Source organism: Bacillus rossius, chromosome 5 (genome assembly GCF_032445375.1).
Source record: "Bacillus rossius redtenbacheri isolate Brsri chromosome 5, Brsri_v3, whole genome shotgun sequence".
NCBI lineage: Eukaryota > Metazoa > Arthropoda > Insecta > Phasmatodea > Bacillidae > Bacillus > Bacillus rossius.
In genome coordinates, this window is record NC_086333.1 from 30272041 (window position 1) to 30297796 (window position 25756).

The 25756-nt window shown below is 40.9% G+C and overlaps 1 protein-coding gene across 2 annotated transcripts in view; it reads right to left on the reverse strand.

Moving 5' to 3' along the window:
- Positions 1-9620: 9620 nt before the first annotated feature.
- LOC134531680 (mitochondrial uncoupling protein 4) overlaps positions 9621-25756 on the reverse strand; it is a 92567-nt gene continuing 76431 nt past the window's right edge. For both annotated transcript variants that reach the window (XM_063367480.1, XM_063367481.1), the window contains exon 7: positions 9621-10003. In XM_063367480.1, the coding sequence (XP_063223550.1) occupies positions 9829-10003 (175 nt within the window). In that variant the 3' untranslated portion in view covers positions 9621-9828. The remainder of the gene's footprint in view (positions 10004-25756) is intronic.

Sequence of the window (25756 nt, forward strand, 5' to 3'; positions counted from 1 at the left end):
ATGGCCTTGACAGTCAGCTGACTAAACCGTAGGGTTAGGGTTGACGGTCAGGTGTTCCAACCTGTCTCGCAAGGTGGCAGTGGCTATCTCAATGTCCCCTAGCCTATTCTCGAGGTGCTGTATGTGGCCTCACACCTCCTCCCTTGTGTTCATTCGCAATCATGTTCCTCAACGATGTCATGTGGGATTCCAACCCATCCACATGGCTGTTATACTGAGCCACCTGCTCAGTTATCTGTTGTATCTCATGTTGTTGAGTCAACCAAACCTCAATGTTGTGTTCAAGATTCCTGATACTTGCGCTTGTTTGGTCCATTTTGGCAGTCAAAACGGCGTTGTTTTGCTCCATTTTAGCATTGTTTTGTTTCAGTTGAGAATTGGTCTGGTCCATTTTTACATTATTTTGTAGCAATATCTGCATCAGTTTCTCCAAAGTCACCGGTTGTGCAGTAGTGTTGTCTTGGTGAGACGTGGTGTGGATAACAGTGACACTCATGTCATCCTGCTCCATTGTCACAGGAGACATGGGCCGCCCTAACCTCTCAATACTAGAAATTGCACCTTCAATATTCCTCCCTACAGGTGTTTCTCCAGGTGAATTACCTGTGGACGATGCTGTTCGTGCCTCACTGCTTGAGCTATGTGCAGTGGCATAATCATTACATACACTCTGAGACCTACTCCTGAGCGAATTTGTGTTCTGCTCGTTCGACATGTTTCTGGGCTTAAATCTAACGGACACAATTTAATGTTATAAAAATAGTGCAAGTGCACATAATCCTGATACCTTAAAACTCCCAACACACAACTTAACTATTGGGGTCTTAACACATAACCTCACTTGGTACCTAACCTCAATCGGGCCCCACTGTTGGGCTGACAGATGAATATGAACAATGTAACGTACGTAGAGCTAACTTTTAAAGGCCCCACGAAGGGCGCCAGATGAATATGTGTGGTGTAACGTAGAGCTAGCTTTTATGGGCCCCACTTTGAGGCGCCAGTTTAATATGTGGGGAAACCTCTATGTAAAAGGCTGTGCTTAGATAAAATCAATTTGTGTATGTGATATTCCTACTAGGCCACAGTTAGGTAATTACTTGAAATACATAGGTATGGATACAGTTGTGATGGGTAAATTATAATAACATATAAAACACACTGCAACGTGCGCTTCGGCATTCAAACGCCCGCCGGCTCCTCCCCTTCCCTCGTTCCCCTTAAAACCCCTCCCGCACTCCCTTGTGACGTCCGCGTGACGTAGGCGCCTCCTTCCAGGCCTACTGAGTGCGACACTAGCGCCATCTGGATTTTTTATATATAGGGCTGCAAATATTTTGCTCGTTCTGTTCTGTTCCGGGAGCGATCGCCGTGAGGGGTGCTTCGGCGTCGTGCCGTGTTACGCATGGCTAGGAGGTGTTCTCTGGTCGGTGTCTTATATTTTTTTTTGTGTGATAATTCTGTAGTTTGCTTTCTGCGTCAAGTTTGGCTTGCCTCCTTGTGGTTATGTTTGCTAGACACCGAATTTGTTTCGTAATTTTCTGGTTTGCATTGCCAGTGTGTTTCACCTTGTGCATTTCTTTCAATTTGGTTTTTTGCTTTCGACCCATTTTCCGTTGGGGCATTTGCCGTTTTTCTCCGCCGCACCTCTCACGTCCGGACAGACAGCATTCTATCTGCAATTGCTTGATTTAAATAACGTTAGCACATAACATTTGTATGTTGGCTGTTTGTATTGCTCTCCAGTACCTGTTACGTAATTCTTTCTTTCGTAATTCTTGTTATGTGTTGCCCCTCTACATTCATATGGGGCTTGATTTAAAGAATAATGAAGTTGTGTATTTTTTGTATTTCTGATATTTACTCTTATTTCTTTAGGGGTTGCACAACACGTCTGGCACTCTGCCTGTCCCTTTACAAGGGCCATTTTTACTTTATTTTATGTTTCTAAATGTTAACATCATTGAGGTAAAGTGAGGTGGATTTCCCCTTTTCCCTTCACCATACTTCAACACTAGTAACTTCAATTATTTATTAATGAAAATTTCTCAGGTTTATTTTAATACTAATCAAATTATTTATTACTTTCAAAAATTCCTTACCATTTGTTGGCACTGCACAACCCATATACATTAAAAATGTCTGGAGTGACGTTGCGCACATTCATATACTAATCAAATTTCCTTTTGGTTCGGGTTCGAAAATCTCTTACACAGGTTCAGTTTATACTTAAGGTTCATATAAGTTTTTACCTCGGCTAGATAAAATGACTTAGGTCGGTAGAGCTCTGATGCTCTCTCTCATCAGACCACTGGGTGATGACAGTTGTGTGTAAAATAAAGTATCAAATTATATTCTGGTAGTTAATATTTACAATAGTTCAGTTCATCAATGTTTATTTTGTAAATAGGACGCAAAAATAACAATGTGTAGATCAGGTACGTGATTACTAGCGAAATGGCCTAACATTTCTTACTCACGTATATTCTTCACTCCTATTAACTTTATCTTTTTAGATAAAGCCCTATTAGTACTTATATACGTCCTAACAATACAATTCTATCATCCTTCAGTGCGGATGCCTACCTTTTTCTAGCTATATTTCAGGATTATTATTCGTCGACGTCTTGTAGGAGTTCATTCCTTAGCAGGCCATTTCATTCTCTCTAAACCTTCTTAAATTAAATCCTCTTAACAATGTGTGACAGATTTCAAACTACGGCTCCTGATTGGCCGAGAACTGAAGACAGTTACATTATTTAAAGTCAAACACATTAAAACCGTTTTCCGTTAAATTGTCAATAGCTCCTTAGAGGGGTCTTTGCAATTGTTCATTTCAAACGTACATTTCTGTCCATTGAGTATCAATTACATAGATATACACATTGAAATATAAACAGTTTTGACGTGACAACGTCTAATAAATCGATGAACGCTGGCTGCACGCACGCAAAATTGTCCCACTACGGATGTGTCCTGTTTACGCATGCGTGGCATCTCTCTGGTATGTTGCGGACAGTACAGAGAACTCGGCCGGCACGTGGCGGCGTACTGCTCAGGTTTCACCCCGCCATGCTGCAGGGACAGGCGGGTCGCGCCGGTTGGATCACGCCTGCGCATGTCGCCACACACGGCTTGGGGCAGATGACAACATAGCGGGCATAGCGGGGTTAGAGGTTATTGTTGTGCACCGCGCCACGGGAGTATATTCACAAGGAAATGGCGTTCTTACAAGTATGTTTTATTGTAATTACTAGTGTAAATCAGTATATTTGAACAGTGTTATATGAGTATTGTTTTAGCAGTGTAACTAAATATTTATTGCTGGTATGATACTTTTCACGCTTTAGTTTGACATTGGTAATTATTTGTCATGAGTTATTATTTGATAAACTAAATCACACACCGTATTATAGTTATGAGCCCACGAGCGTGTAAATATTTCGAGTCCAACAGAGAATATGCTAGTTAAAAGAAATTCAAACAAATATCGTGCGTGGAATATTATTAATTTATAACATCTGAAACAATTGTTTCCAATATGGCCTCGTGGCTGTGCGGTTAGCATCTCTGACTACCAGTCGATAGATTGGCGGATCAAATCCCAGCAGCTGAAATTTTTTTTTGTACTTGTAAAAATAAATAAGGCACGACACTTCAAAAGTAAAAAATATATTTGAATTAATGAATGCAAATAAAAGTAAATTTATAAATTAAATTGTAGATTTCATTTCACTCCTTCTTTGTATCCATACAAAATAGTGATAATTCAATAAAAATGATTCAATTTTATTCATAAAAGTATGCAGAGGTAGATTTTATCATACAAATGACAGAAAAATTTTTTAAAAAAATTTCTTCCTCAAAGAATATAATATTTTTAATGCCCAAATGGTTTGGTTTGCAAAAACCTATTTCGGCTCAGTCTCAGCCCGAATATGATATTATTTTTCTTCTGGATCAATCATTTCATCAATGTTTTGTTATGACTTTGTCACATTAAACTATCGTCTGTAAACTGACTTTACAGACAACCAATTTTTCAAGTCCTAGTAAAATTATTTACATAGAACAAATAAATATCAAATAAATTAAATAATTACGTAAGTTGGGCGGGAAACATATAATATTAAAGTACTGTCAGAAATGTAACATTGATTTACGTTATTGCTCGTTCGGTTTTTATTTAATTTTAAGCAAGTATTACTTTTACACAAATTCATGTGGCTTCTTATTTTTTTTTCAAGACCTCTACTGTTGCTTTATGGGAAGCCTACAACTCATGTAGTTTCGGTTCCCTGCAAGAATTTCCAAAGATTTCCGAAGTTTTGCGTTTTGGTATTGACGTCGACCCAAGTGTCTCCTCGGCTCCTTCAGGCCGTTATGCCTCGTCAGCGTCCTCTCTTGCATAAGTGAAGTGTTACGATCAGGGACGCACCCGCGTGCGCCCTAGCACGTCAGTAGACGTCATTGTGTTGTAAATAGTTATACTTTTTATGTACATTTTTTAAATGATCCCGAGCCTCCACGATTGTATATATTTGTAACGTAACAGAACTCTCACGCCTTAAATAATGTGCCTAAATATTGTACAAATACTTCACTTGTCATTAATTCGTAACTAATTAATTAATTTGTGTTTTCGTTTTATCAATTACCATTCAATTACTTGTCATGTCATTTCTTAATAATTATGTGATTTTTTCAAGTGCCATGTTTAGTAATGTAACCGCAGCCTGGCTCGGCGCGAGACGTGCCTCTCCCACGCCGGCCTATTTCCCCTCCCCTCCTCCGCCGCCCGTGAGCCCCGGCGCGCGGACGGGCGGAGGAGGGCAGTGGCTAGTCAGACTCGGAGCCGATCAGACGTGGGCTCGCTCCGCTCCGCTCGGGACGCGTGTAGCACGGCAACGTTGTTCGCTCTCAGTACGGGACTGCCACCACAGTCGTGTCGAGCCGTCTCAGAATTCGTTGCACTGCTGAATTTTCTTAGTCAGTACGTTTCGTCACCGAACTATCTCCGCAGACGTAACAGGCCGCGTATGTACTACTTCGCACTGCTGAACTTTCCTAGTCAGTACGTTTCGTCACAGAACTATCTCCGCGGATGTAGGCCGCGTGTGCACTGCTTTGCGCATCTGAACTTTCCTAACCAGTACGTCACATCACGGGACTGCATCCGCAACCACATTGAGTCGCGTTTCGTTATCGAGAGTGTATTTCTGGGAGTCCGTGTCGCGGCGAGGGAGAACGCTCGTCCAGCAACGTACCGGCCAGGCTGCGACAGGGCTTATAACGGAATAAAGGAGCTCGTGAAAACGGACATCAACATCTTCTCCTTGCTACCATCTACCATTCCTTCTACCTACGTAAATTTCCCTCCTGGTCCCATGTTCCCGGCCACGTTGGCCTGAACTCCACTTTCTCTCCGACTGGAGCTACACGGGAAAATCAGGGCGAGTCTCCGGACAATTCGCAGCAGGGACTTAGGGACCACACGCCGAGGGACGTCAGTATTAACGCCACTTCAGCCGCTAAATCAGAAGTTTCCAATGAAAAAAAGCATGTTGTAAATGACCTAACCTAACCTAACCCTTCGATATTTTTAATTTCAATTTTTGAGAGAAATCCAACTTGCATGAACGTGGTAGGGAACCGAAACTACGTGAGTTGTAGGCTTCCCGTTGCTTTATAGACTAACTCCGAACCTCTTTTCTTATTTTTTTCTCGGATGTAATGTAATGTAATGTAATGTAATAATACCAACAACCAGCATGTAATAAACCATGCAAAAATGTATTTTAAATACGTATTTTATTAATGCATAATGTTAAATTATGTTTTTAAAATAGTTTTCGAACAGTTTTTTTATTTATTAAATGTATGTACAAAAATTGAATTCAATGTTATTGTTTAAGAAGGTAATTTTGTTTGTCCCAATAACGCAGGATCTAGGGCTCCATATTGTATAGGATCTAGGGTATTATTTTTATTCCAGATTAATGGAAATAATTTTAATTCCCCCTTTCCCCCCCCCCCCCCCCCCCCCAATTTTGTAAAATTAGAATCGTTCGGAGAATAACTTAGGTTATAATCTATCCATCAAATTAATAACTTATTCTGAAGCCCAACAAATACACATATGTAACCTAGCAACCCCATGTTTACTTGTAGATTGTCAAATATTTATTTTCAAGTTTTAAATTACTTAATAGGTCCATAAAATTTTTCACATCGTTTCTGGGGCTCAATATTTTCACAGTGCGGCACCCAACATCTTCTTCCAAAAATTTTCTTCTTAACTTTTTCCATCTCAAATTTTTAATAACTCAAAGTAATGCCAAATTGCATTCGTTTCAAATTCAAACTATAACAGTTTTAAATTTTTAAACGAACAGTGACACCAACACCTACATTCAAAATATCAAAGAAATAATGTATTTAGCATGAATGATTTTAAACAAGTAAACTAAAGTAAATTTCGAAAATAAAATCAGATTCCTTCATCAAACTCAAATTACATATTAAACATAAAATTATAAAATTATTTAGTTTAAAAAAACGACATCGGTGGGAAGTATACTTCCCACTGCCCGGGTAAGGGTTAATCAATATTTCATAATACATCTAATGTCAGCATTAATATTCAAACAAGGGTCATGTACAATTAACAAGTTAGTTTTCAATTAAAAACCGAATAACGGTAACTTATTTTCTTCACTCGTGGTTTAGCGCGCGGCGGAACTGTCCCCCCCCCCCCCCCCCCCCCCAAGTCCAGATCAGCTCGCGGCCCGGGGTGGATGTGTTCGTGTGTTCGTTCCGTGGGGAACCTTCAATTTAGTAACCGATATTTACAAACAATTTGAACAGAGTTGATAAGGTGTCTACTAAGGCAGTTACGTTTTTTTGTCCGGCGAAAATTTTTTTTGAACCCATGCAGTTATGGCTGGTCATATCAAAAATTTATTTAGAAAACATTTTTTGGCATTAGGTACTCCGAGTTATCATACGTTAAAAACCGGATGCAATATTATTCATATTATGGGAGTTGTTGCGATTTTTCTGTTTTTCAAAAAATCTTCCCCATTTCGACCCAATTGTTCGGATTTTTCCCATAACTTACTCGACCGAGAATTTCCATTACCGTATTTTATTTATCATTTTGGACATGCCTTGTCCAAAAATACGGCGTTTATCGGGCCCATGAAAATGTGATATATATGGGATTTTTAGAACATAAAAGAAAACTATAAGAAATTTTCGTCTACAATAGGTAGTTTTTATTTGATATTTACATAAAGTGGCATTATTACAAATTTATATGTGTAATAGTATAAAATATTATAAATTACGATATGATTTCTTAAAATGCTTCTTGTTCGATCTAAATTACAAAGACACAAATCTCCTGAAATTCGTAATGTGTTAGAGATTTGGCAACAGCGCGCGCCATAAGCCGTGCACTGCAATCTAAGAGTGGGACAGGCTGTACTTAGGAATGTATACCCAAGATTTATTATGTAAACAATGCAGTGAATGAATTTTAAAAATCTTATTTTAGGTAGTTTGATCTCAAAATGTTATTCAACATTTATTTGAATGTACTTCAAATGTAATTAGACATATATTAATACTGTAAATTAATTTTAATGGGAGAAGTCTCTTGATTAAAATTGTAGTCAGCAAGCACTCTTACCTGGTTGGAAAACATATTATTTTAATTAACATACTCTCTTATGGGAAAATCATATTTGATTTATCACTGTTTTGATTAGTGCTCTATTTTTCTCGAACAAATTAGGACATTACTTCGAGGGGCGAATGTTACAGTGTTTGTCCAGATAGTAGTAGGATAAAACACTTTTTAACTTACTTAACGGTAATTTTTTGACATTACTTTAACTGAAAAACACAGTTTTGCTTGAATATTAGTGGCAGTTTATCTTAAACTGAAGTGTTAAAATGCAATAAGAAGTTATACAGTAGATTCCCGATTATCCGGAGTAATGACTGGCAAGGGGTTCACAGATAAACAAAAAACACCGTTAAAGCAATGTCGAAAAGAAATGGTTGAATTAAAATTTGTTTTTACACCGACTATCTAGACAAACACTGTAACACCTACCCCTCAAAGTTTTAGGAAAATAGAGGGCTAATCAAAACAGCTCTAATCAAATAATTTTTTTCCATAAGAATGTTGATCAAAATAATTCATTTTCCAATAAGGTAAGTGTGCTTACTAACTACCACTTTAATCAAGACATTACTCCAGTTAAAATTAATTTACAGTTCAAATATATGTCTTAATACATTTGAAGTACATTTAAATAAATTTTGAATAAAATTTTGAGACTAAACCTAAAATCAAATTAAAAAATTCATGCACCACCTTGTTTACATAATAGGGCTAGGGCATAACATTCCTAAGTATGCATTACCAAATTTCTGAGTTACAAATTAATGTTATCAATATAGGGGATGTATTTCTGTTCTAATAATATTTAAAAAGGCATAAATATAACATTTTTTATTATTAGAAAGATTATTTAACCTGTTAACGTAATTTATGACTCTGTTATTTAATAAATGTGATTCTGCAATGATTAGCCACTGGCGAATCCTAGTAAACGTGAGGTAAACTAGCCTAGAAAGCTTCTGGTTTCACTCTCCAGAGCTGGTGCTGACATGCCTGACATGCAGGATGACGGAAAATATAAACGTTGGCTGAACACTCAGACGTTGTCGGAGATAAATACGTGCAATGAGGAAGCAAATAGTTGTCAAGGAGAGAGCAAAACATTGTTTGTTGATTTGTCACATTATTAATTAGTTTCATTACTAATTTGTTGCATTGAATTTAATGCTACACAAATGAGGTTGCAATTGTGCACGCCCAGAAATAAAGTCACAAATAATTTTTTGTGTTTATCATTTATGGAATGGCACAGTTAACCAGCAAACTGGATAACCAGCACATGGATAATCGGAAGTCTCTGTATAATAAAAAGTAAAAAAAAAGTATTCTCTTGAGATGGGATTCAAAACTGGGGACTTTGAATTGATACCAGGTACTTAACCAATGTTGGAAAATATTGGGATATCAGTTGGAATCTCAGGATTAAAATGTATTTTAAAACTTGAAGTTAATTCTTTTTGTGACTATTAAAGTTTATAAAATGTATTCCATCATAATTTTGCTATCACAAAGATTTATTTGGCACACTTATATGCTTAGTACGACCTTTTATGTTTACGTAAGCAAATATATATTGGTTAATGATGCCTCACGCTGTCAACTACATATATATGGATGACTTTGGTGGGTGGGTATAGCTGAAATGCTCATGCACTTTATACTTCAGCATGTTAAACATTTGTCCATGGTGCACACGCACTGCATTGTATTTCTGTTACATTTACTTATTAAAATTTTACCTTTAATGTTGCTAAAGTAGTATAGTGTAACTTCAAAAATTACATTAACTTAATTCCATACAAACAGTTTTAACTCAATTTGTAATCACAACTTGTTAAAATAAGTAACATTCACATATCTATGCATTAACAAAATAATGTTAGAGTATTATTTGTGATTTATTGTTTTAATAAAGTGTAGTCATATATATTTATTTCAGGATTTTTAATTAGGATAATTGTAACAATATTGAGAAAATATCCTTACATGTACAAGTTTGTAACTAATGAGTACAGTGAAAAGAATGATGTTGCATTGTTAATTCATTGATGTTTGCTGTGGTTGTACATTTGACTACGTTATACAGTGACGGAAGCGTACAACAGCAGCTACCCAGACTACTCAGCTCACAGAGCTCAGAAACTAGTGGCGCCTAGCATGGAGCGTATCTGCTCGAATGACAGCCAGAACGTGAGAGACCACGGAGCCATACGTATCCACACGGGCAGGAAGCCCTTGTACAGGGCAAACAAGCCCTCGTTCTCAACAGTCTTCACTAGGCAGTCCACAGATGACTTGTATATCAGCCCTCTGCAAACAAACACAGCATTCAAAATATCAACGTTCACATTAAAATGAGCAAACATTTATGTTCGACACTGAATTTACTTCTTCAGCACATATATCCGGAATATAATGAAACTAAGGAATTTCTGTAGAAAAAAAAATAATTTTGATTTTAACTGTCTTGATAATAATAAATCATTCTGGCCTCATGAAACCAAAAATTATCACTAAATTATTATTTTGCTTGAATATTAGTGGCAGAGGGTGTGACTCTAATGGCCCACACCACCCAGCTGGCCTGTGCATGAACAGAGGTTGTGCAGAGTGCAGTCTCAAGGAGGAGGTATTATCAAACAGCTCTCTGGCCAGGCTAAGTCCAGAGTGTATCTGAAGGTCCCTCGACACACCGTACCCCTGGTCACTCTGAGAGACCACAATATCACCAGACTTGGCCTCCACTAGCTCCAAGACTTTGGGAACCAAGATATCACATCACGGAACTTCATAGTTCAAACAAAAATATTTTACATTTCTTTACATTTTAACAACACAAAACATTCATGATCTGTAGTAATGAAAATAATTTTCCACATGAAATATAATTTAAGATTTAAGAATTTTTAAGAGTTAATGAGGAGGTACACTGCTAGGATTATGTGACCATACACATAGCCATAAATCACATCACATTTTCTTAAGGACGACCACCAGTAGCAGCCTGTTCTATCTCAATTAGCCGCGTCAAGGTACTATTTTGCTGGAACTGTAGACCGCAATGGTTGGCAATGACTGCCGATGTATTTTGCTCAAGCTGCGCACCACAACTGCCAGTGTGTGATGTGTGGATGTGTTGTCTCTGGCAGGATGCACACTGCAGATTAACGGTTCGGTTGGAAAATTATACTATAATAATTTATTTAGGACTTAAAAAGACTGAACTTTTGTAAAACTGGAAACGTATAAGTTATCCTGTAGTAATGATGAATGTAATTTGAAAAATGCTGAAATGTCTCATCAGGGCTTGATGGATTTCTGGGTTCCAGCTTGTCGGAGGTATGTTGGTGATTTTGGTTGGGTTCTAGTCCCTTGACGGCAGGAAGTACAGCAAGTGACATATCTTCTTACATGCTTGGTGATCCCGTGCCACCAATATTTCTCAAACACTGTGGTGTTCAGCTTGGTTCTCCTGGTGTGTGCAATGCATCAGATGTTCCCACAGCTTCCAGTCTGGCTGCTGAGATGTCTTTCATGTCCCTAATATAATGTAGTCCGTAAAATAAGGTCTCCAATTGAAAAAAAAAAAAAAAAAAACATTTATTTGCAATGAACAAAACGTTGAAAAACCTTGACTTTCTACTATTTTTCTACATAGTCCCTGATGTGATAGATGCATTTTTGCATGCAATGTATGATTTTTTGTATACCAGTGTCACAGAACTCTCCTACTACGGCGCACAGGTAGCATACGAGATGGCCACCGTGACATCACAATCCAGGATGGCGGTCGGCTCCTCGGCTCTTCACCCAGAATTCAGGACTCAGAACAACATTCATCCCCACACCATCCGTGCTACAACTGAGCTTAATCAACCAATTGGATGGGATACCCCTTTCTGCCCGGACCTAGCACCAAATGATTACCATCTCTTTCCTGCATTGAAGTCACACCTAGGTCGAATGAATTTCACGACCACCAAGGAGTTAAAAGAAGAGATCGTACGCTACCTGCGTGTAGTGGCAGGAGAGTTCTACGACACGAGTACACGAAAAATACTAAAACGCATATAAAACTGCAACAATCGCAATGGAGATAATGTAGAAAAATAGTATGTAAAGTCCAGGCTTTCCAACAATGTATAGTTCATTGCAAATAAATGTTTTTCTTTGTGCAAAAAATTGGAGACATTTTATAGACAACCTTCGAATGTCTTTTTCCCTGGTAGTGTTTGGGCCATCTACTAAGAAGCGCTAGTATCGGTCTGCTGAGCTCTCACGAATCGTCAAGTGTTGTTCTTGTGGCATCATCAATCAGCCTGTTGGCTGGCGACAGCCTTGCCACTTGTGTTGTCTGACATGCGTTAGAGCAGGGTTGCAGTTTTTACGGATTTTATCCGTTTTCATGGATATTTTGGAGTTACACCGGATTAACGGATAAGCACTTCGAATCACGGATATTTTAATTGACGAGCGCACAAACATAAATATTTACTTACTGCTCCCGCTCCACTTCATAGATAACATGCCATCAAGAGACACTTCACTTTGCTACGTCGTTTCAATTTTTCTAAGATGACAACAATTCACACTCTACCTTTTATGTCTGGAAGCATTTTTTTATTTCACTGATGAAAGTATACCGTGCATCGTAATATCTATGACAGTTGTTTTGGACACAGTGTTCTGTTTTTCTCTTCTGCGCGATGGTGTGTTCGTGCGTGTAATGGAACACGCCCAGTAATATTTGTGCGAAGTGATATCTGTGACTGTGTTTTTACAGTCTGTGTTGTTATACCGTGCAATCACGATTTCTATGATGGATTGACGGAGTGTTTACAGTTTGTTGTAAATTTTAAAGTAATTGTTACGTACAAAAAATTCGGCTTGCATCTTTGTGGAGATTGTAATTGAAAGAAATGGAAAGAAAACGCAAGGCATCTCCAGATCGAACGCTGTATAAACAACAATATAAATGTGAGTGGGAAGTAGAATTAAAGTGGCTGAAACCCGGTAAGACAGACTTTACTGCAGTGTGTTCATTGTGTCAGTCGGACTTTAACATTCAAAAGGGTGGTCTGAATAATCTTAGGCATCACGAAAGCACACAGATACACCAGAGAAATCAGAGGTCTGCTGAACAAAGTACTTCTCTCACATCTTTCATCAGCAAACCAGACAACAAAATTGTAGATGCAGAGCTCACGTGGGCGAATTTTATTTGTGAAAACAATTTGGCAAAGAAACTTAGCGACAGTTTCACAAAACTCGTCCCGCAGATGTTTCCTGACAGCGAAATTGCTAAGAATTTTCACTGCTCGCGTACAAAAATGAGTCAGATCATTGTTCAGGCATTGAGTTCCTGTGTTGAAGGAAACATAATTAGTGTTATGAAAACATCAGTTTTTACACTACTGATTGACGAGTCAACGGATGTTACTCTCACGAGGCAAGTTGATGTTATGGCCAGGGTGTTTGTTTCAGATAAAGTTGAAACTCACCTGTATTAAGTGATTGAATTAAGTGGTCAGGCTAGTGGAGAAAACTTATTTAATTTGGTAAATTCTTCATTTGAACAAGACTGTAGCCCTTGGGAAAACTGTCTCAGCATGTCCTCCGAAGGTGCCAAAGCCATGGTAGGTGAATTTAATTCTGTACTTTCACATGTGAGGCAACATCAGGGAAATGTGTGGTTTCTGCACTGCATGTGCCATATTGCTCATTTAGCAGCTTCCCACGCCTGTAATCAGTTACCAGATGTATGTGAGCAGCTTGCCAAAGATGTGTATGTTCATTTCAAGTCATCTGGCAAAGGAAAAGATGATTTCAGCACCATTCAAGATTTAATGGAAGTAGAAAATCATAGTATTCTGCGACCTTGTTTTACCAGGTGGTTGGACCTATTGAATTGTGTGGAGCGTCTCTTAGAACAATGGCCAGCTTTGGCAGAATACTTTGACAGACTAGATGGAAAAGAGGCCAATTCTGAAGCTGTGAAACAGATTAGAATTACCTTGCAGTCTAATGCAGCAAAACTTTATTTCTATTTCCTTCAGGCAGTACTTACTCCCATGTTTCACAAAATTTAATGTCATGTTCCAAAAAGAACGGCCTTGTGTTCACAAGCTCCATCCACAAATATGTATTCTTCTACGGCAATTCAATGCAAGTTTTGTACAGTTTGAAGTCATACAGAAATGTGAAATTACAGCTGTTGAGTACAAGAGAGAAAACCAGCTCACAGATGCAGGCATGTTCATAGGTAGAGGCACGATTATATGGTAATGGGCGATAAAACGAAATAACACCGAAAACCACTTGAAAACACGAAATAAAACGAAATTGTGCGAAATCCGTGATATGTCACGAAATTTCGTCTATCCTGATTATTTACGTTTTTTTTCCCCCATTCTGTAAGGACAATTCACTATCTTCAGCACAATCAAATATTTCTGACAGTAACTAGCAGCCATATATATTATATGCGACGGTGATTCATTATAGATTTTAAAATGAAGTCTCGGAATTAACGTAATATTTTCTTTAAACGGTAATCTTGTGTACCATAATAATTTAAGATGTTGATAACTATGATACAATGGCCGCCGTTCACTTTCTGTAATTACAAAAATAACAAACGTCCAAAATAAGTTTTTCTAAGATTACGTTTTTAATCATTAAAATATTACACACTAAAGCGCATTGCTTTTACTGTTTATTTAAAATAAAGTACGTAGGGTACGAAAATAAAATTAACCCTGCTTAACGTAACGATTGTAAATAATAAATAGTACATGTTTATGTCGGTATTAATTTTCACGTACGTATGTTGGTATTCGGTATGCGTTTGTACTCGCATCTATTCTCCATTGTTTTGATCTTTCCAGCACGGCAAGTTTTTGCGTATTAAGAGGTTAAATTCTTCCTATGTGATTAAAAATTTTTGATAATGCCTAAAACGAAGATTTCTGCCAGTGACCGATCGAAAGAATTTTCCAGCGAAGGATTTTATTTCAGTGATAAAATTTTAATGTGCAAGTTCTGTAACTGCAGGCTAGACTATGAGAGACGCGATACGCTTGTGAAACATGTCGCGAGTGAGAAACATAAGCGTTTGATGCAAAACTCATTTGTTAAACAACAAGTTTCCATAGTAGAATGCGAAAACTTAGCGAAAAAGGTAAAGGACGACAAAGAAGAGTTTTTATTAAAAATGACAGAAGCTTTTGTATCTGCCAACGTGCCAGTGGAGAAGCTGGATCATCCAAAACTACGGGAGTGGTTCAAGGAGTTTGTGAAGGGTGGTGGTGATCTCCTAACTGCCGACTGGCTTCGCAAAAGATACATACCAGTAGTAGCAGATAAAAAACGAGAAGACATTAAAACGGCAGTAAAGGATAAACCTATTGTAATTTTGTGTGACGAGACCACTGACAGAGGGGGGTGTTGTGTTTTCAACAACACTTGAACCATCCACAGCACAGTCAGTATTTCTCGCTGTATCTGCTGTGCTGGACTGTGCAGACTCATCATCTTGTGCCCAGGCAGTTATTGATGTTATTCAAAAGTATGAGGTGCAGTATAAAAAGTTGTAGCATGTGTATCTGATTCCGCACGGTACATGAGAAAATGTGCCACAACACTGCAGGGTCTGTTTGGGGATCATTTACTCCGTGGCCAGTGTTTGGCACACAAACTGCATTTGGTTGGAGTTGTGTGGCAGACTAACATGGAGGAACTTAATAATGTTGTGGTGAAAATGAAAAATGCTTTCCTTAACACAAGAAAGCGCAAACACCAGTACATTGAATTTCTAAAGGCAAAATATCCATCAAATGTTTCGAAGCACAAGTTATTTCCTCAGCCGGTAATAACTCGATGGAATACTTGGTTTGAGTCTGTTGACTACATTAATGAGCATTTGCGTGACATTATCGAGTTTCTGGACAAAATCAGTATCGAAACAGTGGAGTTAAATTTTTGAAAGAAATGACACTAGAAGAGATCAAAGTGACAGAACTACAAGCTTTATTCGTGTCACAAAAATGTGCATCTTTAGTCGATTTGCTTACCCTTATGGAAGGATCATCCTACCCCACAGCACATGTTCTCTGATCAAAAGTGAGCGACATCAAAACAAAATTTCATCTTTTGAGTGTTGGTGTATTTTCCTCCAATATGAATGAAAAATTATCTGAACTTAACACAGTGGAACAGGCGAATGTGAAACAGTGCCTAAAGTTGACTTCACTTAAATGTGAAATGAAACTGGGTGAGTTTATTGACAACGATCCTTATCCAAGAGTCTTTAATGCCATTAATTTGCTGTTCAACCCAAGAAATGTGAGTAGGGTTAGCATAGAAGATGCAAACCTACAGAAGTCTCTGCATAACTTGCCTTCTGTTTCCCATCTTCCCATTGACACAGTCATACATGGTTAAGTTGCTTTCAAAAAAATAATTGAGGATGAACATTCATTGCCAGAAACAAGCCAAATTGATGTTGCAAAGGTACTTTGCTCCCTTAAAGGGGACTACAGTGAATTTGCTCAAGCCAGTTTAAGGGCAATCTGGTTCCCAACATCAAATGTTGATGCAGAACGTTCATTTTCCAGGTACTCACTGGTAGTTAGTGACAGAAGACAACGTCTCACTCCAGAAAATGCGGAAATTTTAACTATGATAGCATTTCAATAAAACCGTCTTAATAGTAACTTTGGAAGTGCTTAATTGTGTAATTTTGTAGTGTATGTGATTGTAATTAAGTCGTGAAATTTTTAGTAGTTATTTAAAAGTTTGAATTTATGAATTTGCAAATGAATTTAATTATTTATGAATTTGCAAATGAACTTAATTTTAATTAGATCATGAGGTTTTAGTGTTTATTAATATTTGTTTTAATAAATTTGCATGTCATACAGAAAAGCAAGAAAATTTTGCCGTGGGTATTTTGAGCAAAAAAAATAAAAACCATATAACACCGAAATCTTTATTTCTTTACGCCGAAATTTGTCTTAAAATAACACCACAAAATCTTGCCTCTATTCATAGGCCATAAAACAAGAAATTTTCTAGAAACTGCTCATGCATCCCTAGAAGAAATAAAAAACTTCTTTTCAAGTGTGAGGGACTTTAATGAGACAGGAACCCAAGAACTGTATCGTCTCTTACCTCTAAATGGTGAAGTACTTAAAAAATTAGTTATTTTGGACCCTGCACATAAGTCATCAGGTGACTGGAAAAAACTGGAAGCACTAGTGGTTAGGTTCCCGAATAACATTCCAGATGACAAACGGGACGAGCTACAGGAAGAATTAATCTCATACTCACTGAAGGAACCTGAGGAAAATTCATCTGTGATGGATATTGACACATACTGGCACACTGTATCCGAAGCAGAAGAAAATGGAAAACCAATGTTTCCGTTACTTTCAAGACTAGCTAAAGCGATGCTTTGTCTTCCTCACAGCAATGCTGCTGTAGAAAGAATTTTCAGTAATTTGAAAATTGTGAAAACTGCACACAGGTCACGTTTAGAAATGCCAATGTTGAATGCATTGTTGCACTGCCACAACAGGACCAAAAATTTGGGGCTAAAATTCAAACTCACTGATGAGCTGAGAAAAAAAAAAATAGGAACCTGAAGAAGTGAAGCAGTTGGAATGTTCAGGCAAGAAATGCCTGCAAATACGTCATAGTCTGTGCGTATATTTTTTAAGTGATTTTTGTGAGAACCTCATACTGGTACTTAACTCTTTACATGTAAACTTATCTGTTTTTTATCTACATTCATTATTATTATTTTAAAGTAGGCCTATGCAACTGGAATAAAGGAAAAGCTGTTTTTTGAATAAATATGCTTATAATACTTTGTTTTCTCCTGTGTCGTAGCTGTAAAAAAAATGTTGGCGCGAATGAAAAACCTGTTTACAGAAATTTTCTTCTTACAGGATTTTACAGGATTTTTTATGGTCTAATACAGGATTTTATAACCATTCTTGGTGGCATCTCTGATACTGGCTAGGGGATTGCCCATTCTCAATTTGCATCTCCTGCGGGGATTGAATTGAGGGACACTCAATCCAATGCTCATGTTTCATTCATTACAAACAAAATGGGCTCTCCTCTTATCGAAATCCAATACACAACCATGTTCCTGTAACCATTACTAGTATAAAATTAAATCATCTTCTAGTTGATATGCCACTATCAATGGAGTGAGGGCTTTGCCGGATTGGGTCTAGAGACGAAATGAAATGCTTCCTGTAATCTGAATTTTTTTTCTCCAGGGTCTGATGGATGACCTCTTTTCTTCTGTTCTTTGGCACTTCGTCTATGCAGATGAAGCTAGCCGTTGCAGCCTAACTGAGGAGGACCAATGTATTTCAGTCCTCGACTTGTAAAACAATTCTTAGGATTGGTGAATATGCCTCCACTTGCCCTTGGTTTTAAGGGAAGATATCCTTGTTTGGTCTCAGGTTGGTTTGATGGTTTCTGATTGCCTGCTTCTCCCCAAGAATTTTGGTTCTGTTCTTCGTTATTTCAGTGGGTCGAGCAATGTACATTTAGATGGAACCCCAGACAATACCAGCATCACATAGCCTGTGCTTCTGTTTCGCCCCGTGACCTTTGGAATCAGGCCAATATTCGGGGGTACTGATTTGGTGGGAGGATTCCCAGAAGGGGGTTTACCCAGTCTGTCCCTTTCTAAGGCCCATGCTTTCTCCACTAATTCCTTGACATCCTTTGCTGGGGGTGGGTGCATGCAAGTACGAATGTGTGCTTGGCTGTAACAGTTCTTTCATGTAGGGGATGCCTGCTTCTTGGGGCTGTTCTGAGTATAGTCATAGGTAGATTTTCATTTTCCTGCGAATGAAAATCTTGGCTTTGTCTTGCGGGCCTATTCCCTGCTGTAAAACTGTCAGCTAAAATCAGCCAACAGTTCCGCCCCTGCTAAGTTGGATGTAAGTTGTGCCCTCAACTTATCCCAGTTTGAGACAAAGTCCCAGTACGTGCGTCTCCATGTGGCAGCACTCCCTTTTAGTTGGCATTGGCCATGTTGGAGCCAGTGACAGCGTGAGATTCCCAACTCTATAGTCTGACCTTCGCAATGGTCTAGGAAGTCTGCTGGGTTTTCATGACAGTCCTGCGAAATCTGGCAGCAACAAGCTCCCGATGCCAGTATTGGGTGGTAAGAGATTGGACCACAGTATTGGGTGTGGGTGCATCCTACAAGAAGTACACTTATACTCTAATCCCTCGATGCCTATCACCTCTTCCCTCCAACCTAGTCATACTGTATGATATGAGCAGGCACAATTATCACAAGCTACTTGTTCGTGACCCGTGCAGACCTTCCACCTCTCCCGATTTAGGCGGGAGACTCCCGATTTTTTTATGTAATCTCCCGCCTTCATGATTTGATGCGTCATTCTCCCGATTTTGACGTCAGTTGACTCATGATCGAATAATTATACTATCAATAGTAGTTCGTTGCTCGGCTTACGATGTCAGCGCTGCGTGACCGTGCCATAAATATTGATTAACACTAGTATTATGTACTATATTATTGTACTTTGAATGAGAATAAAATTGTGTTTGTTGTTACTGTACCGTAATATTCTCAAATAAACGACAATTCGGGGATTAGGAAACATTTTTGTCTACAACTTTGGTAGTTCTCACCTGCTTTCTGTGCGTGTAGTAAAATGGTTACCGTTCATAACACATTATTTATTTGTGGTCAAAAGAATATAAAGTTATAATGTCGAAGAAATACCACGCAAAATTCAAGAATGATTATTCATTGGAATTTCCAATGATAATCGAGTCGAGGTTAGGAGCTACGTATGCGTTTTGTACTGTGTGCAGGTGTGATTTCACTGTCTCTCATGGCGGGAAGTGCGATGTCTCTAAGCACGTGCGTACTAACGGCGTCAATTGTTAATGTACTGGGTGACTTGGAAAAGGAAAAACTTGTTGTGGCTTTGAAAAATACTACATTTTCTATTGCTACAGATGGTAGTAATCAAAGTGACTCAAAGTTGTATCCTATTGTAGTGACGTTCTATAATAATGAAACACACAAAGTAAAAAGTTGCTTGCTGAGTGTACCTTCTTTAGTAGGTGACTCTACTGGACACAATATTGGCAATCTTTTGCTATCTGAAATGAAATCATGTGAAATTACATTGTCAAATTGTGTAGCTTTGAGTACGGACAATGCGCCGGTTATGATAGGGCAGAAGAGTGGAGTGGCAGCTGTTCTAACAACAGAAATAGAAAAAATGTTAGTGATAGGGTATCCATGTCATTTAATAAATTTGTCAGCAGAGAAAGGAGCTGCATGCCTTCCAGTTAACATTGACAAGTACTTAGTTATATATTAATATCTTGAAAAAAGTGTGAAGCAAAAGGAAAAGTTACATGACTTTCAGCAGTTGCATAACAGAAACTAGAAAAGTTCTCAAACACGTTTGCACGCGCTGGCTTACATTAGGGAGGTGTCTGGCAAGATTATTGCAGCAGTGGCAACCATTCACAAGTCTGTTCATGACTGAAGTAAATTCTAAGAAGTCTTCTGGAAGTACTTTAGATACGTTCACAATTCCGAAACTGAAGCTCACAAACAGCCCAAAAAATTATTTTCTCACTTGCAAGGATGGGGGTTCCAGGTCTGCTTCTAGCAAAGAACACGGTCAAAGTTCTGGTTCCAGGTCTGTTTCAAGCAAAAAATGTGGTAAAATTGAATTGGTTAATCCTGTTCTGAAAAAGAGAAGTTCTGAATCACAAAGTGTACGCTCAAGTAATCAGAAGTCAAAACATGGTGACAGTTTTGGAAATAGTCTATCACGTTGACGTCAGCCGGGGCTTCGCCCCAATGAGCCTAGTCAGTCTCCGTTTCCCCAACATCCTCCTTCCCTTCCCTGGCATTTGTACCTGGAGGGGCAGAAATTCGTGCTGAGGACGGACAGTCAATGTCTCAAATGGCTAGCCACGATGCAGGGGCGACGTTCAAAGCTGACGCGCAGGGCCATGCTCCTACAGGCCTTAGATTTCGAAGTCGAGCATGTACCGGGAAAACAGAACGAACTGGCGGACGAGCTGTCACGGAATCCGGACGTCACCGTCACAGCCTGTGACGACGCCGAGTGGGAGGATCTTTTGCCACCATCCAGCGGGCGCGTGCCCAGGACCCCGCGCACCCAGACACCCCCAGCCGCATTGTGTGCCTTAAGCCTTGACGCCACACCGACATTACCGCCAGGCGCGGAGCTTGATGACTTAGACGCCTACGTGCGAGCGACCCAACTCACGGACACTGACACACAGGAGATCGTGCGCCGTTGCGGGAGCGGAGAATGTGAAGGCTACCGTGTATTGGACGGGACACTGCAGGCACGGCCTAAGGGGACAGACAGCCAATGGCGGACATTCGCACCAGCACCACCCGCCGGGAGGTGTTTGACATGTACCACGTGAACAGGCTGGCCGGACATCTCGGCGCAGACCAGACGCGGCACGACCTTCGGGAACAGTTCTACTGGCCAGGGGTAAACAAGTTTGTACGGGACTGCGTGAGGAGATGTAAACATTGCCAAAGGCACAAGGCGCGCCGCACCGACGGGACAGCCCAGCAGGTACCCAGGCAGCCCACCGAGCCATTCCATACAGTCGCCTTAGACCTAATGGGACCATACCCCCGCTCGCCCCGAGGGAAAAGATTCTTGCTGGTGGTGACAGACTGCTACACGCGTTGGGTGGAGGCCTATCCCCTTGCGAACATCCGCGCCGGCACCATTGCACGCAGCCTAGAAACGGAGTTTTTTCCTAGGTGGGGCTACCCCCGGGTCCTGTTGTCGGACAATGCCACCCAATTTGTCGGGCGCCAGTGGGCGCAGCTGGGGAGAAAATGGCGAGTAATCCTACACACCACACCCGTGTACCACCCCCGCTCGAACCCCACGGAACGACGCAACCAGGAGGTGAAGGTTCAACTGCGGTTGAGACTCGCGGACGACCACGCCCAATGGGACACTCACATCCCGGACATTCTGTACTGTATCCGGCGGCGGGTGAACGCGGCAACTGGCGAAACACCAGCCACCATGGTCCAGGGGCGGAACCTCACCCTCCCCGGGGAATACCACGTGCGGCAACAACAAACAGACCCGGAAGTAGAGAGCCCCGAAAGACGCCTGAGGCGATTGGCCGAGACGCACGACATGGCGCGACGTAACCAGGCGGCCTACCAAGCGCAACGCACGCCCGAGACGACCCGCCCGCCCCCTGAACTGAAACCAGGTCAGCTGGTTTACGCGAGGCTCCACCCACTCTCCTCCAGCCGACGCAACTTCTGCGCCGGCCTGGCGCCAAAGTGGTTTGGCCCTGTGATGGTGATCAAGGCGGGGCCCACGGCGGTCGTGATAAAGTTACCCTCAGGCCGGGCCGCGAAATATCACCGGGACGATGTACGCCGGGCACAGGAAGAGACGGAGACGGCGGGCGGAACAGAGGACGGAGCAGAGACGCGGCAGGGAGAGACGGAGACGGCGGACGGGACGGAGGCGGGACAGGAAGAGGCGGAGACGGCGGGCGGAACAGAGGACGGAGCAGAGACGCGGCAGGGAGACGGAGACGGCGGACGGGACGGAGGCGGGACAGGAAGAGGCGGAGACGGGGGGCGGGACAGACGGGAGGGCGGCCGCACAGCTGGCCACGTCCACCCCAACAGACGGGGGCGGGTTCAGAGGCTTCCCGAACCTGGAGGCGGGACAGGCGACACCCTTCGCAGTCACAGAGGTCCGGCCGAGACGGCTGTTCGAAGACTCTGGGGGTGACATCTCGCCTTTCAAGGGATTTCTCAGGGACACGCCCGGAACGACGGAGAGCCAGTCAGCATCCCAACCACTTGTAAGGTGGCCGGAGGAAGTAGAGAGTAGGCCGGGCTCACCAGACGAGCCACTGTGGCCTCTGCATTACTCGTTGGCAGACTCCACGTTCCGGGTGACAGTATCCGAGCCGCAGGAAGACGAAGCACCGCGGGAGGAGAGGGGAGACCTTGCGCCACAAGTCCCAGTCCCGGCGCCGCGATACACGCTACGACCCCGGGGGGTCGCGAGGGAGCCCAGCTGCTGTTTGATAAGGGGCTCAGGAACAGAAGGCACGTCAGGGGCGACCACGCCCCCCGACAACCTAGCGGAAACGTCGCCATGACCGGCTACTCGAGGGGGGGGCAATTGACGTCAGCCGGGGTTTCGCCCCAATGAGCCTAGTCAGTCTCCGTTTCCCCAACATCCTCCTTCCCTTCCCTGGCATTTGTACCACCATGTACGTAGTCGTGTGTTTGAATTGCGCGCCACGAACTACCACAAGAGGGCGCTTAGAAGCAGTGCGGCGACCCCCTAATTTGCTAAGTTTAATTTTAATTGTAAACCTTTTGTTTTCATTCATTTTTTTGCCCCAGTGTTTGTGCAGTTTACTCATGTAATCTTTAATTTAAATATCATGTTACTTGAAAGAACTACAGACGTTGCCCGGGCGGACCCGAATAGGCACGGACTTGGACGAAGGTAGGAATGTTTTATAATAATTCTCATTAACTACGTAAACATTAATGTATTTTAAATTGCCAGTAATTTTTATATATTTATTAATGTAATCTATGATTTACGTAACTTTCGCCGGGGCACGGAATCGCAGAATGTTGTAACGGTAATTGTGTTCGGCGCGAAGGGCGCCATGTTGCCACCTGCAAGCGATGAGCTCAGCCCAGTCCAGCTTCATCACTGACCGAGAGCAGACGCGCCAGCACCCCGGGGACCTCAACCGTTGTGAACCACTGATCAAGTAATTCTGTATCTTAATTAATTCTTAAATCTCTTTCGTCCGTCATTCCTCGGGGCAGCTCTCGGTCGGCGGGCTGCATTAATAATTAATTGTCTCAGTCGACTTTTTAACCATTGTGTACTAAGCATACTTTATAGCATGGCCACGTGTGTGGACCATGCATTCACTTAAGCCGATTCGTGCCTCAGGCTTTTTAACCGTGTAAAGTGTAACGTGCGTAGAGGGAAGCGTGTTCGTGGAATTAAATCTGGGTATAAGTAAAACCTGAGTACTTTATTTAACCACGTGGTGAGTGAGCCTATTTAGCCTAGGAGTGTGGCGTGCCCGACGCCTAGAGCGGGCCAGGTCTGGATCTAGATAGGGTAGAAAGGGCTGGTAACTCGTCCCCACCTGGGCTACGTCACGCCCTGAGAGAGAGACTCCGCCGGGTCCACGTGCCCTTACACGTAGTGGCGCCCATTCATAACACCTTAAAGTCACCGGGAACGTGCGCGCAGCCCTCAACGTGAAGAAAGATTGTTTTTGTTTTTGTCATCTGATGTAAACAAGGCATTTTGCTTATTTGTGTCAAGTACTTTGCCAGTATTTGAAACTCCAAACATAGTTCTCCAACCTCATATCCATTTATTGTCTATTTTACTTGTAATGTTGCAGAACCCTGCCCTCCTAATTAAATAATTTTTCTTTTAAACTATTTTCATAAATGTAAATATTTCTTAAAAAGTCTTTCTAATTATATTTTACAGTTTGTTATATATTTTAGGGTTGATATTTTTCACTTGCTATGTTTTTAAGAAGGTATTGATTATTTTATTAGACATTTTCAATCAGTACTATTTTTTATGTAATTATTCACAAAGAAGTCGCTGTCCTAGAATTTTACCTGTTTAGGCCTACTTTTTCAGGTTTTTCTCAATAAGTTTAATTTTGGTAAAGTAATTTGTATTATGATTGCTGTTCTTAATTTTTATTAACGTATTGTAATATAATTATAAATCACGGGACTGTGTCTGCTGTAAGTGGGAGTGAGAAAGAAACAGTGCTTCCCCGCCAACCGAGATAAAGACGGTAATTTCCCCCCTGCGTGGGAACTGAGTGATAACTGCTCTCTCACGGTGTGGGAGAGAGAACGAGAATGGAAGTCCCCGATTTTGATGTGAAATTGAAAAGAGATAGATCAGGGGAAGCCCAGAGTTCTGTGTGTAAAAGGTTTTTTCATGTATTGTAACTTGTTCTGTGATTGGCTTGTATCTGTAGCATGAATGAAGAGTGCGTGTAATTGGTCGGTGAGGTCATGTGATGTCTACTCCCTGCGTGGAGAAGAGCGTGGCAGGACTTCACCAGTCGTCTGTCGATCGCTGCCCCAGTAGGTCGCGTTCGGTGGCTTCTCGCCAGATTATGAAGTAATTTGCTAATGGATAATTTAACGTTGGTGGTCAGAGCCAGGCCGAGTATTAAGTCAACCTAATTTGTTTTATTTTCTTTCGAACAGTATTAAATTAGAAATTGCGGCCACCTTCGTCGGCGTTCGGCTCGTAGCGAAATTTGTTTTCGCGGGGTGCGGCCCTGTTCGAGGTCGCACCATCTTCGGGTACTTGCAGTGAAACATTACTGAAGGACGCTATTTTTTCCGTTAATTCTCATCATGCGAAATACTAGCAATTTTCAACAGTCAGATATACATGTGGAACGAGTGAATGAACCATTGGAAGTGTTTGGAATCGTCGGTGCATTCTATTGTGAAAAAATAAAACAAAAACTAAAATTGGTGGACATCTGTTTATTTTTTGTATATAACGAACCGTTATATACTTGACATGCTGCAAAATTTTATGTCCAAATTTGTCAAGCCATCAGTTGTCCTTTCATCACCTTCATTGCTGGAAATTGACTATCACAGTGAAGGAAATCAGAAACAGGACTCGGATATAGTCATTGGTAGTGCTACTACCACTGTAGTAGATTCTCTGAAGCATGAGGATAAGGAGGTATTCTTCACTTCTGTTAGAAAGTTTTATTCTACAATATGTGACTATATGATACACAAGTTCCCTTTGAAAAGTGATGTTTTGATGCATGCCGAGGTAGCAAACATCTCCTCAATCAGCACAGCATCTTTCTCAAGTGTTAAATTTTTTGTGGAACGATTTCCAAAAATGTTGGGTGTTCGTGCAGATGATTTGCCTAGAGAAATGGACATATTGCAGTCTCAGT